Below are 16,683 nucleotides of genomic sequence, written 5' to 3' on the forward strand. Positions count from 1 at the left end.
GAATCGCACCATGCTGAAGAAGCGGTCAGCCTTAGGGTCGACAACAGTGAGGGAGACACAGGAGCCCTGCGCCCGGATCCTGGACACCGTCTCCTCATGGCCCAGCCCCTCCACACTTTCCTCAGCCACAGCCACCAGCCGGTCCCCGGCCTGCATCCCGGCTTTCTCAGCTGGTAGTCCTGGGTCCACCTCCCACAGGAACTGTCCTGGGACATAAATATCCTCATCGCTCCTCCCGCAACTAACTCCAGCATCAGCCCAGGCCACCGTGGGCCCGCGGAGGGACTGAGCGTGGGGGGGACGCCGGAGGAAGAGGAGGAGGCTCAGGGCTGGGGTCTTCTGTGCACCACATGTGTGCCCGCACCTTCCCGACCCATCTCTGGGGCTCCCACTCACCAGGGCGACCATCAAGACCTTTCTCCTCACGAAGCAGGAACCCAAAGCCCTGGGGCCCTTTCTTTAGGTGCAGACAGCGGGGCCTGGTGGGCAGCGCCCAGCCCTCTGCCAGGGGCGCGGCCAGGGGCATTCCCAGCTGGCGACACTGTTCCTCCACCTCTGGCCCTGCTACCAGCAGGGTCACTTGCTCTCCACTCTGCCAAAGCTGTGGGGACCCAGCGGGGCATCAGCATCAAGCACCTGGGTAGGGAAGGCAGGGGCAGGCCCTCCTCATGGCCCCAGAAAGGAGGCAGCAAGGGTGGGGAAGAGCAGAGCCTAGGACCAACTGTAAAGGGCAGGATGGCCGGAGGTACAAGGTCAACTTTGGAGATGAGGTGTGTGGGGGAGGAATCGGCTGCCTGAGGCAAAGCCCCGGGGCCCCAGTGGGTGAGGATGAACAGGGAAACTTACAGCCATACCTTTCTGCTGAGTTGGCTGTAAGTGAAGTTCTCCACGCTGACCCCGTTCACTTCTAGCAGCCGGGCCCCCGGGGGCACCCCTGCCCGCTCCGCTGCTCCTCCGGGACTCAGCACCAGCCAGAAAGGACCCTGATGGCCTGGAAGCCAAAAAAAGCAAGTTTCGGTCCACTGGCTGCCCAGAACAGGGCGGAGATCCCCCTCCTGCCCCGCCCCCCGCCCCGGCCTCTAAGCTCACTGTAGGTGACACTGAAGCCAAAGCCACTGTCATCTTTCACTACGTGGCATAGTCGGGGCCGGACCCGCGGGCCAAGAGGAGGACAGAGGTGAGCACTGTTGCCCTGCTGAGCTTGAGCCACGTCATGCACGTGCCTCGCCAAGACCGTCAGCAGCACCCGAGGACCGCTAGCCCGGATGCGGCGAACCACCTGAACAGAGGCCGTGGGGGATGAGGTCGGAGCCAGCTCCTCCTGCCAACTCCCAGTCCCTGGAACCTCCATTTTTCACGCCGGGAGCCAGGGTGAATGGCTCCTTCTGGACGCCTTCACCCAACCATTCCCACCTGGACAGCCCTAGATCCTGGGAGGTGGGGGAGGCTGAGGCTTGGGTGCTGCCCCCGTATATCCAGGGAGGTGACCGACTGGCTTCTCTCTCCCTGAGGTGCTATGGAACGTCCTTCTATTCCACAGGGAGGCCCCCAGCCCAACCTCACCACAGCATAGTCTTCACATTCCACGACGTGGTCATTCACCCCCAGGATCCGGTCCCCTTCCCGAAGACCCTGGTGCTGGGCGGAGGTGCCAGGCTCCACCCTGCACACCACAGGCCCAGCCCTGCCCAGCTCCTGCTGCAGGTGGAAGCCAAAACTCCTGCCTTCCTCTTTGCTCAGCAGACAGAAACGAGGCCGCTGCAGGCTCCAGAGATCTAGAGGGGGAGGTGGGCAACAGAAGAGGGGGAGGGGAGGGGACAAGGCCCACATACAAGTCACCTTGGCCTGGCCGACGACCCTGCCCTGGTGATAGGGCACCCGGCAGGCTTCTACCCAGTTAGGTGTTGGGCAGTGAGGCCAAATACCATGTGGGCAGAGTGGTTTGGACAAAAGAAAACAGCCAACCCCCTCCTACCTCCACGTAGTTACTCCCCACCAAGGCTATTATCAGAGGGAGGCAGAGTGGAGTGGTTACCAAGGAGATGGGAGGCCCTGAGGAGCTGTGGTATCTCTGGGGAAAGGGAACGGTTGCCCAGGGCCAGGGGGTTACCAGAGGGGTCGTAGTCTTCAGCCAGAGAGAGGACAGGATTATCAATGCCCCACTTTGGATTAAACTCAAACTTCCTGCAAGGAGGCGAGGGATGCAGGTAGGAGCAAGCTGACATCTGGACTCTGGTCCCAGCCTCTCCTTGAGATGCTAACGGCAGCTGAAGAGCCTCCCCACCTTGGATTCCCTCCGCCTCCTGCCCCAACCCTTCCCAGCGCGGCACTTAGGCACTTACCGAGTTAACGTGAAGGAGGCTCTGTCCTGAAGATCTGCTATGTAAAGAAGGGAGGAGGGGAGGAGGGGTGCATTCTCTCCCTACCCCAACTCCTCTTCCATGTCATTAACTAAAAGGACTTAGGAGAACCCCCACTCCTAAGTGGAGGTTTGCCCCTCCATTCTGCTCCAAAAGGACCTTCCCTTCTTCTCCTAGTCCCTGGCACAGAAATCTGAGCATATCAGGAGAGGGCGTGGACCAGGAAGACAGACCTATCCACTCACCTCTTCTCTCCTAACTTGGGTCTCTTTGCCTCAGGGCTCCAAGCCTCAACAACAAGTACACCCTGGTCCCCAAAGCCTCCGCCTCCCACCCTGCCCTCTCACTGCCCTAAAGCCCCCACGGGAGGGTTTCTCCTGTCCTCCTACCTGTAGCTGCCTCCATAGTTGGACCAGCGACCCGGTGCTCAGGGTAGGGACAAGGTTCATCAAAACCAGCTGACCCTCCCACCTAGCCCGCCACGTCCCGCCTCCTTAAAGACACTGCCTTAGAAGCTGCGGGGTAATGGTTAACGGGAGGACAGTCTTCTCCTCTGGGGAAGTCTGCGTGTTCCTCCTGCCCCCATTCCTGGGCCCCGGACTTCCTCTGGAGACTCCGCTGCTGTCTGGGCTTCTGCTCTGGGCAGACAAAGGCAGATCGCCTGCTCGTGTCTGTAATTCCGAGCCTGGGATAAGTATGTTGGGAAAGGTGATAGGAGTCCTACGGCCCAGCTCGGCCTCCGCCCACCCCCAGGATCTTATTCATGCCCCCCCTCACCTCGGCCCTCACTGCCTCTGAACCTAGTGCCCGAGAACCACCTGCAACAGAAGGTGGTCAATAGTTTACCACAATGACCAAAAACAGTACCCTTTCTTGAAAGCACCAGGCAAGGAGGAGGCCACAGTAGGTGAAGACATAGCTTTTAATGGAAGTATGGCAGTGCACATGGCCCTCAGAGCCACGGAGCACAGGTACGGTGGTGAGGAAGGGGACGGGGAGGGGAGGGGAAGGCACCAAAGCGAGAGGAAAGTGGCTGCGGGCATCCTCGGGGTCCTCTGAAGAGCAGCAAGGCAGAAGGGGCAGGCCCGCGGACACAGCTGGATGGCGCACCTTTGGCAAAGGCGACTTAAGAAGTGCGCCCCCTGGTGGCACAATCAGAAGCTCCCGAGAGGAGAGAGGCCAGGTTGGCTGCGCCGCAGGGCAAGTGGCCACCAAAATGCCACCTGAAGGAGTCTTTCTCAGTCTTCCTCACAGAACGGAGAGGAGGCCTGTTTCATGACCCTGGAAATTCCAGACTTGGGAGCCATGGGTGGACATGGGACACCTGAGAACCCATCCCTTTACCTGCAGCCCCAGAGGGACCTTTCTGGAAGCAGTAATGCAAACCAGGAGGCCACAGAGGGAAGGATCATGGGGCAGGGTCACACAGCTAGGTGACTGCCGCCCCTGCTTCAGCTTCCCAGGCCTCCCAGCTGCTCCAGGAGGGCCCTGACCTCACCCTCCACTCGTAGCAGCTGGGCCTTGCGCCAGGGGTTAAGGGTGGCCCCTCGGCTGTCTTCCAGATCACGAAGCAGAAGGTCAAGGTGACGCCGGACGCGGCCCCGATCCCAGCTGTTGAGGTTCCGCTGGACTTCACTAAGGATCACCGACCAGTACTCGGACACCACTGTCCCCTCTGTCAGCGACACCACGACCCGAGCGCCCCCTTTAGCAGTGCCGCTCAAGTCCCGCAGGGCCTGGCGGCCCTCTGAGCTCAGCTCATTGAAGTAGAGGCTAGGAGAGAGAAGAGAAGAGGCCACTCAGCAGAGCTCTCAGATAGAGGGCAGAGGGTGCTGGACGGAGAGCGGAATTCTCATAACTCATCCCCTGGCTACGGAAGTGATGGGGCAAGTGTCTGCAGTGAGCCAGAGACGGAGGGTGGTGGCCAACAGGAGGCAGGGATGACACCTGAATTCAGCAGGACCAGGGACAGTAAGAATGGGGCCACCAGGACCCTAAGAGAAACGGCAGTAGGGGACCCGGGCAGGGTAAGGGCCAATCACAGAGGGGTGGGTTGATTCGGAAGCCGGTCCACGAAGATCCTCGAGAAGGCAGGGACAGAGGACAGGCCGTACGGCAGGAAAAGGCGGTGGAGACAGGGAGGGAGAGCCGGAGGGCTGGGAACAGCTTCTGGCCAGGGTGGGGCGGTGGGCCCAGGGGCCAGACTTACTGCAGCAGCTCCAGGGAAGGGTGGTCCCGGGCAGCCTGGGCCAGGGCCAGGGCCGCCCTGTCGCCAGCACCGTTGTAGGCCACGTTCAGCTCCTGTAGCTGTTGATTACGGTCCAGCTGGGCAGCCAGCAGCTGCAGGCCCTCGTCCCCAAGGCCCGTGTGCAGCAGGGACAGATGCGTCAGGGAGCTGTTCCCCACCAGCCCCTCCACCAGCAGGGCCACACCAGCCACTGTCAGCGGGTTGTTGGACAGCCTATAGCCACAAACACCCCGAGGTTATGAGGGACGATGGCAGGTGCCCCTGCAGTAGATGTCAGGACCCGGACCCAAAGGACACACAGCCTGGGGTGAAGGTGAGCCCCTAAAGAAATGCGGGCCAGGAGAAGAGAAGGAAGAAGCAGGGGTGCGGTGTGCACGGCAGCGGAGGGAGAGCGGGGTGGGAGCCGGCTTCTCCTCCTCCCTTGACTCCCCTCTCTTCATCGTTACTATTTCTGCTCTTCCTCCTTTTCTTACCTGCCCCCCCAGATGCCCCTGCCCCGGGGCCCTCCCCCTCCTCATTCACCTCCCCTTCCTCCAACCAGGCTTCTGGGTTCCTAGTAAATCGGTCAGCACTTTGGAAGCATCTACTGAGCGCCCAGCATTAGGGTCATCCTTGCGAGGCCACAGGGAACATCCTGGGAGGGCATCCGTGGCACTGTTACCAGGCAATCGGCCTGGGGATCATCCCCCCCTACCACCCCCCCCTCCCCACACGCTGGTTTTAGCCGCTTGAGAGGCTTTCTGAGCACCTATTCCTGGCAGCATCGTTCCTTTACCCTGCTGCTTGTACTGGACCTGGGGAGAGGGGGCAGGCCGGGGTCTAGGCTCCACCCCCTTTACCAGAGTACAGGTGGGCCAGCGCCAGGTGTGAGCGCACCCTTGACTTCAGCCTGCCACCAGGATGGCCAGAACCTCCCTCCAGGCCCCCCGACAGAAACACTCACCGCAGGGTGGTCATCTGGCATTGGTCATGCAGCAGCAGGTCCCGGAGGACACTGCAGGCTTCGGGGCCCAGGCTGTTGAGTTGCAAGCTGGAACAGCAGGTGGCCGGAGGGAAGGGGAAAAGCAAGGCAGGAGCTCAGCATGGAGCCTATCCACCCACCGTGCCCTCCCTCCCATTGCTCATCACCTCCACACACACCAGACTTCTTCATCCCACCCCCTGCTCCTTCCTCCCCACCTTTGGCCTCCCTAGGACCTTCTCTTCCCGCCCCTTCACCTCCAACCCTTTCCAGTCTTCAGGCCCGTTGCCAGAAGACAGGTCCTCACCCCAGCTTCCGGGCACGCAGGAAGACAGGCATGAGTGTGTGCAGCCCAGCAGGGTCCAGCTGACATGAGGCCAAGTTCACCTCGTCCAGGGCATGCCTTCCGCTGCCCAGGACGGCCGCCACCACCGTGCACTTGAGGGGCGTCATGCGCACACCCGCCAGGTTGAGCTGGCGCAGGGAGCTGAGCACCTCGGCGGAGAAGCGCTGATTCTGGAACTCGTAGTGGAAGAAGAGGTGGTCAAGGAGCTCGGACGGGGGCAGCACCTGCCGGCCCATCTTGCCCAGCTTCTTCTTGATGGCCTGGGCGTTCTCCAGGGCATCCAGGGTCTTGATGGGGCGGCCTAGCTGAGCCAGCATGGCCCGGTTGTGCGCAGAGAGGAGCCCCGCCATGAACATGGGGAAGAGCTCAAAGACCTCATCCTCGGGAGGCTCGTCCGGGTGCCGCCGCGGGCCCTCCACGCCCAGGATACTGGCACCCATCTGGTCCAGGACGTCGTCGTTGTAGTAATCCTCCTCTCGGAACATCTCCAGCACCATGGCCTGGGCCACCGCCTCGCGGCTCTTACCCACCATGCGCCCAAACACTCGCGGCACCACCTGGGAGAGCGCGCAGGGAAGGAGCTGCAGCCTCGCACGTGCCGCTCAGCTTCTGAAGCTCAGCCGAAGGCGCACTCTCCCTGCCCGCTCCGGCCTCCCCATCCATCCCTTTGATCATACGACTCCCCCCCCCCCCCCCGCTGCAGCACCTGCCATGGCTCCCCAATGCCCATGTGGAATAGAAAATGTGTCATGATTTGGCCCCAATTTGACCTTTCCAGACTCACCTCTCGACACTTGTGCCATACACATGGGCCCTTAGGAAATTCTTTTTCCCAAACACCCCTTACATTTGCAAGCCCAGTGGTGGGAAGGAATAAGCATCTGCTGTGCATTTTGTTTGGTACCCGGCTAGGGGCTGCGAAGACATCCCCATCCTCCACAACACCAGGGTCATCCCAGCAACGATGACTGACATCGCTCCTGTTCCTTGGAGGCCCTGCAGGATCTGGTTCCTGCCAGCCACGCGGCCTCCATCTACAGACCTCTCACACTCACACACTCTGCTTCTGTGCTTTTGGCTTTTCTCATTATTAGGATTTTTTTTTTTTTTTGACAGTACTACAGTTCTCTTCCTTCAAAGCTGTACTCTCTTCCTGGGGTGCTGCCCCCCTCCCCAGTTCTTCTCCTGGCTGATCCTTCAGGGATCAGATTAAATGTCCTTCCTGCAGAGAGGTTTTCCCTATCCACCACCCCCCAAACCAGCTCCCCCACTTATATACTTTCACAGCACCCAGAACTTCACTTTCTAGGCACTTACCACAACTTTAAATTACATGGTTATGGTGACCTGTTTGTGTTCTTACTGGAGGACCAGAGAGGGCAGAAACCGGGGTTCTGTTCATTTTTCCTTCCTCAGAATCTAACACAGTGCCTGGCACACAGCAGGTGTTCAAATATTTGTTGGAGAAATTAATGTTTGGGCGGATTTGGGACATCGGCACCCAGCCTCGTGTTGGGGCCGAAAGGCAAGAAGGAGCCCAGACCTCTGGCAAGGAGTTACGAGGCTATTTTGTGGCAGCTTCCCTAATGACTGGTTTTGTTTTTTTCACTTTTTTATAGGTGAGGTTCCTGCCATGGAGTTTCAAGTGCTTCTCCCTCAACAGTTACCTGGTGACCAAGAGGAAGAAATGTCACCCAGGGAAGCTGAGTCAACAGGCTGAAGAAACAGATGGGACTAGTCCTCTGCTAGGCAAGCCTCCCTCCCAGGGGGCTCAGAGTTGTGGTGCTAACCATAGGGTGAACCCTGTCAGGAGACCACAGCCTCTCACTGTAATCCAGAGCAGGCAAGCCCATCCTCAAAGAGGTGGGCTGGCCTCAGCAATGGCCATTACCCCCCTGTCTGAGGCAATGATGGGAGAAGGGGCAGGCTGTCTGAGCCTGTTTTTCATGTTTAACAAACATTTAAATAGAACTTACTACGTGCCAGGTCCTGAGAATGAATACATTTAATCCTCATGTTAGGCCCATGATAGAGATCATATTATCCTCATTTAACAGATAAGGACTTGGAGGCACAGACAGGTTAAGTAATTCGTCCAAGATCACACAGCTAGTAAGTGGCAGTGCCTGGATTTGAACCCACGGAGCTGGATTACTGAATCCCTGTTCCTAACCCCTATGCTTTGCTGCCTACACAAAGGAAAACCTGTTAAAATTTTGCCAGCACTGACCAGGGCTCTGCCTCCTCAAGACGAGTTACCAGAACATTCCTAGAGAGGACCAGGGTTACCTAGCAAGGCACCGAAGCTTAAGAGAAATATTCATAATACATCAGTAAAGTTTGACAAGAGAGCACAGGGTTCGGAATCACAAAACCTGGACTCAGATCCCAGCTATTCCACTATATGAGTGACCTTGGGTGAATTACTTGGCCCCTGTGAGCCTCAGTTTCTTTATCTAAAAAGGAATCATAATAATATTTCATTTACGAGGCACCTGGTAGACATCACCAGAGGGTGGATCCTTCCTCCCCTCAAAAACCTAGCATATCCGCCCTGCTCATAACACAGTCCTCAGGCCTGTAACTGGAATTCTGGAGCAGGCCTGCACTGTCCTAAGTCAATTACCAATGCCATTTATCCTCCTGGTATAAATGAATAAAACGGCATCTGCTTTATAAACTTGTCTCTGGTGATGTCGTTAGGATGAGTCATCACTCCCAGAGTCTAACCACCTCTGGGGGAACAGATACAGTGGAGTTTCCGGGCCCACAAAGCAGAGGACAGACCCTAGACTGTAGCGACTCCCGCCTCCCGCCAACAAAGACGAGGAGATGCAAAACTACAATCGTCATTAGGGTCACAGGACAGTGATTAAAGGCCCTGTGCCCTTCCATCCTCCTCCCAGTCTTCAAGCCTTGCACAGCCTGTGGTTTCTCTCTCCCCTTCCCTTGTGTCTCAATCCCACGGAAAGCCAGATTGCCCAAACCTGAAACCAGAGTCAAGAAGAGGATTCATGGCTATGTGGGAAGTAGCAGTTGCTACTGCAACTGCTGAGAGGGGCGGCGCTGAGAGCCTGGGGTGCTGGGGCTGTTACCTTGAGCAGGTTGAAGAGCAGAGGCAGGGCTCGCAGGGGCAGAAGCTTGGCCACGATGCCCAGGACCACGCTGACGTCCTCCCCGACTCGGCCCACGAGCTCGGCCATCTCCTTGCCCACCCGCTGCAGGGTCGTCTTACGCAAACCCAGCACGATGTAGAGGGCGGCCAGGTACTCCTGCATGGCAGGCACAGTGAACACAAAGGTGTCCCGGTGCCCTGGTTCCACGCACGGGGCCAGGAAAAACCGCAGGGCATCCCGGCAGAAAACATGCAGCAGCTGGAACTCTTCTTCCGTCTTGAGGCCAGCTTCCAGGCAGCCGCGGACGTCCTCTTCGGAGAAGTAGGTCTTGCGGGAGGACACCCCCTCGTAGGCCAACTTGCCCACGGTTCGGGCTGCATAGGCCATGAGGGACAACTTGGAGGGGTCAGTGCTGTCCAGCATCTCCCCACTGAAGTTGAGCCGCAGGAAGCTGGTGTAAATGCTCGTGAGGGTCTGCCCGGGCAGCGTGGGGGCATGCAGGAAGTGCAAGGTGGCACACACAAGCCAGCAGTAGGAGGGCAGGAAGCAGGCGGCAGAGATCTGGTGGTGCCCCTCCAGGTTGCGGGAGAGCATCTGCACCAGGCTGTCACGCTGAGCTGGCGTGGCCGAGACACCCGCACCCCCAGCTCCGTTCCCGCAGTCCGGCTGGTTGAGGCGGAGCTGGAAATAGAGCTTCTGCAGGTTGGTATCAGAAAAGCCACAGATCTCACCATAGCGGCCCACGTACTTGCTGGGGATTCGGCCGATGGCAGAGGGCCGGGTAGTCACCAGAATGCTGGCCTGGGGAGCGCATGGTTGAGGGTTAAGAAAGACCTTCGCGTCCTGATTGCCTCACTCCCCAGAGAGCCCCTGAAGACCGAGCGTCCGAGGATGAGGATGAGGATGAGCACCGTAATTCTAACTATGCCCGAGCCCCCGCTGCGACCCAGGGCCCTGCTCCAGGTGCTTCCTGGGCAGGATCTCATTTGATCGGGATAGCTCCAGCAGAGAAGGAAACAGAGCTTGGGGAAGTGAGGGACTTGCTCAAAGACACGCAGCCGGGACGTGGAGGGGCAGGTCTGAATAGCGGAGAGCCTGTGCTCCCGCCCCAATAAACACGTGGGCTGGAGACACCAGCGTCCTTAGGGGACGAGTTAGGGGCAGCAGCGGCGGGGCGGGGCGGGAGGCCGCTCACCTCGGGCAGCATGTACTTGCGCAGCAGGTTGACAATGATGGCAGCTGGTGCCCCTGGCTCCTCGGGGTCACTGCAAAGCCCTGTTCCCGCTAACCGGAAGTCGAGGTTGAGCCGCTCCAAGCCGTGGAGCACAAAGAGCAGGCGGGACCCAGCAGCAGCCATCAAAGGCAGGATCTCCTTCAGGGACGTGTAGCGCTGAGCCACGAGCTGGCATAAGGAGGCTGGGGCAGAGCCCAGGGAGGACAGGTCCTCGCAGGAGAAGGGGATGAGCAGCTCGAAGGCCGGCAACCGCCCGTAACACCAGTCCAGGACCATCTTGCGCACCAGCGTGCTCTTCCCCGTGCCCACCGTCCCGTACAGCACCACTGTCTGCACCCGGCGCCCACAGGCATCGGGGTCGAAGAGCTGAGACAGGGCCAGGGTGGGGAGCCCGGCCAGGGGGTGCTGGTGCTCCAGGGCCAGCTGCGCCGATGGGTGAAGCAGCTCATCCGGGGTGCTCTCGCGGATCACAGGGTCTACGTGGACCGTGTCCAGTGCAAAGGTCGGGCCGAACTGGCGCTCTTCTCTGGGCAATCGGCTGAACCACTCGGCCAGATTCCGGCGGTGGCCCTGGACAGCTTCTGGATGGGAAGGCAAGGGGAATGGGTCAAGGAAAGAGGCTGCAAGATGCAGGAGCTTAGGGCTGGCCAGGGCGGTGGTAGGGTCAGGCCACAGAGCAAGGTGCAGCACCAGGACACAGAGACCCAGGACGGTGCTATGTATACAGGACTCTCTCAGACAACAGACTGTCCAGAAAGTTTGGAACCCCCATGGCGGAAAGGGGCAAGCCATGAGACAAGTGCCGCCAAAACTGGGTTGAATGGTTTTGTGGTTGTCTGTGTGCCATCTCCACTTGACTGTTAGACCCAGTTTGCTGAGGGAAGGGATGATGTATCCCTCCCAGTGCTTTGCATATGGTAAGAGCGGTGAGTGTGCACTGCACACGTGTTGCAGGAAGGGAGACGTGGACAGGTGGACAATGGGCGACGGGGGTAGGGTTTGCCCACTGATGGATGATGGCCGTGGATCCTCTACGCCTCCTTCTTCCTGCCTGCTTCTCCCTCCAGACCCAACTCCCCACCTCCCACTCCCCCACCACTGGGATCCCAGCCAGCCCCTCCCCTCAGGCCGACTGAGCAGTTGGTCCCTTTACCCGATGCAGAGATGCCCTGGAACAACTTTCCATGGCTTCTTGATGGAGAACCACTGCCCGCTGAGCTTCCACGGTGACGTACAAAGGCCCTGAGAGCAAGGATGAGCTGGGGCTTGGCTCCTGGGCTCAGCCTCTGGACAGGCTCAGAGCCCAGGCCTGTCTGAATTGCTGGACTTCTAGCTCCCTGAGATCTAGGCCTGACCCCGGACACCCAAGCCGAGAGCCTTGTCTGACTCTCACACCCTTCCCAGGGACTGAGATCTCGCCCCCTGGAACTCAGGCTGGCCACTGCCAGCCTCCACCCACTTCCCCCACAGATCCTCCCCCTCTGGCTGCCCTTGTCACTTGTCCTGTAGATAAAGTAAACCAACTTTGTCTGAGGCCTGGTAGCTGACTCTGCCCTCCTCATTCCCAGAAAACCAACGTCACCCTGGGGGGGGGGAGGGGGTCAAGCCCTCTCCAAGTCCTGACCCTTCCCAGGTTACTCTGCTGTGCCCAGATGTGTTCTAAGGCATGACCCCGAGGCCTCACCTAGGGAGCCCAATGGGAAGCTTCCCTTTAAGGGGCCAACTCCAGTGGATCAGGAAGGGGATTCGTTCATCTACAGAGAGAAAGGTGAAGAAAGAAATAACATCCAGACCCCACCAACACACAGACTTCGCGTCTATATCAAATCCCCCGGCATTTGTTCTCATCGCATCACGTACTGCTCCTTTGTGGCAGCTACTATGCGGTTTTATATCTCATTGTGTGATTATTTGATTAACATTCATTTCTGCCCCACCCCCCTCCATGAGAGCAGGGACCACATCTGTTTTTGTTTATAATTACATACTTAGAACTTAGCACAAGGTCTGGCACATAGCACACAATAAATATTTGTCGAATGCAGAATGAGATCAGACAAGTGATCCTAGACTTCGTGTAGCTACAGGGACCCTCGAAGATCATCTAGCTTGACTTCCTTAGTTTAGGATGGGAAAAAGGGAACCTCAGCGAGGTGAGGTGACTTGCCAAGGCCAACAGCACATGAATCACAGAGCCAGAGCTAGAACACCTGGTGTCTGGATCCCTGCTCTCTTGGAGACACCATCTGGACTCTGAAGAGGAGAGGTAGAGACAGAAACCCCTGCTTCCAGCTCACCTGCTGACTGGAGCGCTCCTCCCAGACCAGAGCCCCAAGAGGCCCTGGGCAAATGGCGGCCCCACCTCATGGTAGGGAAGAAGGTGAGAGCCCAGGGCACTTAGCACACCACCTTCTATCCTGTTCCCCTGCAAGAAGACTTGTGTGAAGGGAACACACACACACACACACACACACACACACACACACACCCCTTCCCACCCCTACCTCCCTGTGCAGGCTACAGAAAGGCCTTCCTCCTCGGGGCGCAACAGCCCTTCCTTAAATGTCAGCAGTGCCAACACCCTGGCCTGGCTGGCCTTCGGATTGACTCTTTCTCCTATATCCCCCACTTGACAGATGCCATTTTATCTCCTACCCCCTCCCCCTCTCCCCCTGAGCCTTCATGGCTGCCTTTCTCCTGAGTCCCAGCCCTAGTGCACTGCTGCTTTATTTAGGTGTCCTTTTTTTTGCTTGGCTGCCAGCAAGCTCAGATGAGTCCTGTGTTCATTTTCAGTGGCTTTTCTGAACCTACATTTTCAAGGAACAATTATCCACTCTCCTCTCTGTTTTTTTTTCCCCAGCTATCAGGTCCTGTTAGCTGAGTTTTAATGATTTTATCATCTTATCTTCTCTGCGACTTTTATGTCAGCTGCCTTTGAGGTTGGCATAAATAATAAATAAACGGAAGAATGAACTTCCTACTTGACATCTCCATATGGCTATCCTGCCTGTGCTTTCAGCTTCACCCATACACTCCTTACCCCCTCCCCTTTTAGTTACTTTACTGCCTATCTTCCCAATCACACATTTAGACTAGGAACCTGACCTCCTGGTCTTCAGACCTTCTCCCCTCCATCACACAGTTGAAACAGTCCTACTGATTCCTTCTCCCCGTGCTTTGCCAGCCTGGTCCTATTGCATGGTCCCTATGCCCCTCCTGTGCTACCTCAGACCCTCTGTGGACTTCTGGGGACCCTCCTTCTCCTTCCCAGCCAACGCGTTCAGTCTCACCCCACCCCATTCCAATCCCTCATCCCAGCCACCAATCACCTCCCTAAAATCCTAGGTTACCTGTAGGGTCCAAAACCCCTGACCGCCCACACAAGCTGTTTTTTGGAGTTTGCCCCCAACCTGTACCTCATTTGCCAAGCCCCCCAAATTCGTGCCCACACTTCCCTGACTCTGTTCATACACTTTCTTGGGCCTGGAACGGCCTTACTCCCCTATCGGAATGCTACACAATCTTTTAAGACCCTGCTCAAAGGCCCCCTCTTCCGGGAAGTCTCCCCTGATGCCCCTTACCTGGAGCGTGCTGCTATTTGGCACGTGGCTCCTTAAGGGCAGGACAGGCTCTGGAAGACCCGCTGCCCTGAGCCCACCCGCCAGCAGGGTCAACCAGTGGAGGGGCTGGGGCTCGGAGCAGAGGTCCCAGGGGCTGGAGAAGGGTGAAGAGAGGGCCCTGGGAAGCTGAGGAAGCTCGGGAAAGCCAGTTCAGTGGGATCAAACCGGCTCCAGGGCCACTGCCTCAAGATGGGACCCGCGGAGCCGGTGGGCCGGTGGTGAGGGCAATTTCCAAAGACCACCCCAGCTCTGCGGGCCGGAGAGGAAAGGAGCGGGCGCCGCAGGAAGGGTGCAGGGGCTGTGCTCCCACGGGGCCAGAGCTCCCCGCCCATCCCCCCGACACACACACACACAAACTGGGTCCCAAACAGCTCTCCCCGCTCCCGTTGGCTTCGGAGCCCAAGGGGGTTGGCGGCCGGCATGCCCACCGCTCAGCGCACCCGCTCGGTCCTCCGCGTCCGGGGACGAACTCCCCGCAGCACGCGCGCCCCGAACAGCGGCCCGGTCGGGGGCGAGGGGCGACGGAGCCGGCTGGGCCTTCACCCGCGGCTGCCGGCGTCTCTCGCTTCCTCCCAGAGGCCCCGGCTCGGCGTGTCCCGCCCGCCCCGCCCGCCTGCGCGGAGCCCGGCCCCCCCTGGCAGCGGGGAGGACAGCCCGGGCGCTGGCGACCCGCGGAGGAAGGGGACAGCGACCGGAGCCGGGATCCGCGACGAGCGGGCCCAGGGCGGGGACTTCCCGGGCCGTCCCCTCCCCCACCGCCCCCTCCCCCGAGTCGCGCCGGCCCTCGGTGGCCGCGGCCCTGCGTCCGGGCGGGCCCCGCCGCGCCGAGCGCCCTCTGCAGGTGACCACGCGCCAGGGCCAGCCGGTTATCTCCCCTCCCGGGCGGGGCTCGCTGTTCGGCCCATTGTGCAGACCGAGGAGCTGCGGCGCCCCGGGGTGACCTGACTTGCGCCGGATGACCTAATGAGGAAGGGGCAGGGCGGGAACCAGAAGTCCCGGGCCTGGGTCTTCCTACCGCGCCCCTCGGCCGCTCCTGAGGCACCTACCCGTCCCCAGGGCATTCTTCCCATTGGGCCTCTTCACCTGCTCAGCCTACCTCCTGGCAGAGATCTGAGTCAAGGCCTTGTTGGGTCCTCCCTCTGTACCTGGCGCTCTTCAGACCCCAGACCTCTGTGTGTGGCTTCTGGTCACTCTGACCAAGAAAGGAGCAAGAATGAGGGCTGAGAGATAGCTCCCACCCCAACCTGCTCTTCTTGTCTAGCACCCAGTCCTGGCCTAGCCCTGGGGCTTCCTGGTCCCCAAAGTCCTCACCCTCATCTCCCTGCTTCCACACAGAGCACACCCAGGGCTCACGTCACCCATGGAAGAGCCACCCACCGCCCACAGCCAGGGCACACCCCACATACAAATATAGATGTGCAATGTGCACTGAACAGAGGTGTGCAATGGGGAAGCCATAGAGAGGCACCTCGGGGAAGGGCTGGGAAGAGGGCTTTGTGATCTCTACTCTCCATCCAGACTGAAGATAGAGTTGATCTTTCATTTATACTTGAATGCGTGTTCATTCACTGAGTTTGTACTGAGCAACCAGAACAAGGCAGGCAGGGACCAGACCATGGCTTCCCTCCAGGTAGCCCGAATGATGGTCCTTCAGAGGCTGACGGAAGCCTTTGGAAAGGTTGGGAGAGGAAGTTACTGACTCTGGCAGAGGAGGTGACATTGAATTGGATCTTAAACAAGTCTGGAAAGGGGGCACCTGGGTGGATCATTCCAGTAGGCGTCTACCTTCAGCTCACGTCACGATCCCAGTACTGGGATCGAGTCCTGCGATGGGCTCCCTGCTCCTTGGGGAATCTGCTTCTCTGCCTGCCCCTCCCCCACTCTCAATCTCCCTCTCTCTCTCTCTCTCAAATAATAAATAAATAAAATCTTTAGGGGCACCTGGGTGGCTCAGTCAGTTAAGCGTCTGCCTTCGGCTCAGGTCATGATCCCAGGGTCTGGGATCGAGCCCCGCATCGGGCTCCCTACTCAGCAGGGAGTCTGCTGCTCCCTCTCCCTCTGCTGCTCCCCCTGCTTGTGCTCTCTCTCTCTCTGACAAATAAATACATAAAATCTTTTTTTTAATTAAAAAAATAAAATCTTAAAAAAAAATAAGTCTGGGAAGGGAAGGGCATTTCCAGACAATAGGGAAAATGGCACATTCTCATTTTAAGAGACGCTCCAAAAGGGGAGTAGAATGGTAGAACAACACTGTGAATGGGGTCTCAGGGGTGACATTTCAGACCTGGGGGTCTTTTAGCTTCGCTCCGCTTCCCTAGCCACACGAGGCGGACAGGCCCCCGGCTGCAGTTACTGGACATGGCTCAGAGCAAGCTGTTCCCCTCCCTGCCCCCATGGCTATGACAGCCATGGAGGCTTTATTAATAACATATAATTTGGCCTCTTGCAAACAGAAGTACCATGAGTCACGCTGTGGGCATGTGCTCTGTCGTCTGACCTCAAGATCGGGCACCTGGTCCCCTAGACCCATAGCATGGAGAACAGCCTGAAGCATCCCTGTCCTCCAGCCCCTGGCACAGGCCCTGACACAGAAGGTGGCTGCACGGAAGGAAGTGATCTCTGAGTCCGGGAAGGGCTGGCACTCAGGGAGAGGGGGCCCATTTCAAAGCATGCAGGGCCGGGCTGAGGGCATTTGTGCCACACCTCCGAGGGCCGATGGGACCAGGGGGAGAAATCGCAGGTGGCTCACATGGCGGGAGCACAGTATCTGGAGAGCTTGCCCAAGGCACTTTTCCAAG

General features: G+C 58.6%; 2 protein-coding genes across 5 annotated transcripts in view; both read right to left on the bottom strand.

Annotated features, from left to right (window-relative positions):
• The window catches only part of PDZD3 (PDZ domain containing 3), a 3,991-nt gene extending 1,712 nt beyond the window's left edge, over window positions 1–2,279 (bottom strand). The window contains exons 1-6 of the mRNA XM_044919500.1: window positions 2,111–2,279; window positions 1,564–1,775; window positions 1,090–1,279; window positions 855–991; window positions 397–601; window positions 10–206 (exon numbers count right to left, since the gene is read on the bottom strand). Of these exons, the coding sequence (XP_044775435.1) occupies window positions 10–206; window positions 397–601; window positions 855–991; window positions 1,090–1,279; window positions 1,564–1,775; window positions 2,111–2,225 (1,056 nt within the window). The 5' untranslated portion in view covers window positions 2,226–2,279. The remainder of the gene's footprint in view (window positions 1–9; window positions 207–396; window positions 602–854; window positions 992–1,089; window positions 1,280–1,563; window positions 1,776–2,110) is intronic.
• A 919-nt stretch (window positions 2,280–3,198) lies between these two features.
• On the bottom strand, window positions 3,199–15,208 carry NLRX1 (NLR family member X1). Of its 4 annotated transcripts, XM_021696280.1 has the most exons (11): window positions 15,197–15,208; window positions 14,982–15,077; window positions 12,563–12,690; window positions 11,950–12,019; window positions 11,419–11,507; window positions 10,227–10,846; window positions 9,011–9,832; window positions 5,877–6,472; window positions 5,552–5,638; window positions 4,570–4,821; window positions 3,199–4,133 (listed from the first exon to the last, which is right to left on the bottom strand). In XM_021696280.1, exons 3-11 carry the CDS (start codon window positions 12,630–12,632, stop codon window positions 3,812–3,814), a joined length of 2,928 nt encoding a protein of 975 aa, XP_021551955.1. In that variant the 5' UTR covers window positions 12,633–12,690; window positions 14,982–15,077; window positions 15,197–15,208; the 3' UTR covers window positions 3,199–3,811. The 4 variants fall into 4 exon arrangements, with proteins under 4 accessions (XP_021551955.1, XP_021551959.1, XP_021551956.1 ...); XM_021696284.1 differs by lacking the exon at window positions 4,570–4,821; XM_021696281.1 differs by lacking the exons at window positions 14,982–15,077; window positions 15,197–15,208 and adding an exon at window positions 13,847–14,217.
• Between the last annotated feature and the right edge of the window lie 1,475 nt (window positions 15,209–16,683).

The sequence above is a fragment of the Neomonachus schauinslandi genome, chromosome 11, assembly GCF_002201575.2.
Source record: "Neomonachus schauinslandi chromosome 11, ASM220157v2, whole genome shotgun sequence".
Taxonomy (NCBI): domain Eukaryota; kingdom Metazoa; phylum Chordata; class Mammalia; order Carnivora; family Phocidae; genus Neomonachus; species Neomonachus schauinslandi.

Coding starts and splice junctions, on each gene's coding strand:
- NLRX1 (XM_021696280.1), bottom strand. CDS start 12,632: ATGAGGTGGGGCCGCCATTTGCCCAGGGCCTCTTGGGGCTCTGGTCTG. Junction 10,847..11,418: donor CCAGGGCATCTCTGCATCGG/GTAAAGGGACCA, acceptor CTTCCCATCCAG/AAGCTGTCCAGGGCCACCGC. Junction 4,134..4,569: donor CCTTCCCTGGAGCTGCTGCA/GTAAGTCTGGCC, acceptor TCTCTCTCCTAG/CCTCTACTTCAATGAGCTGA.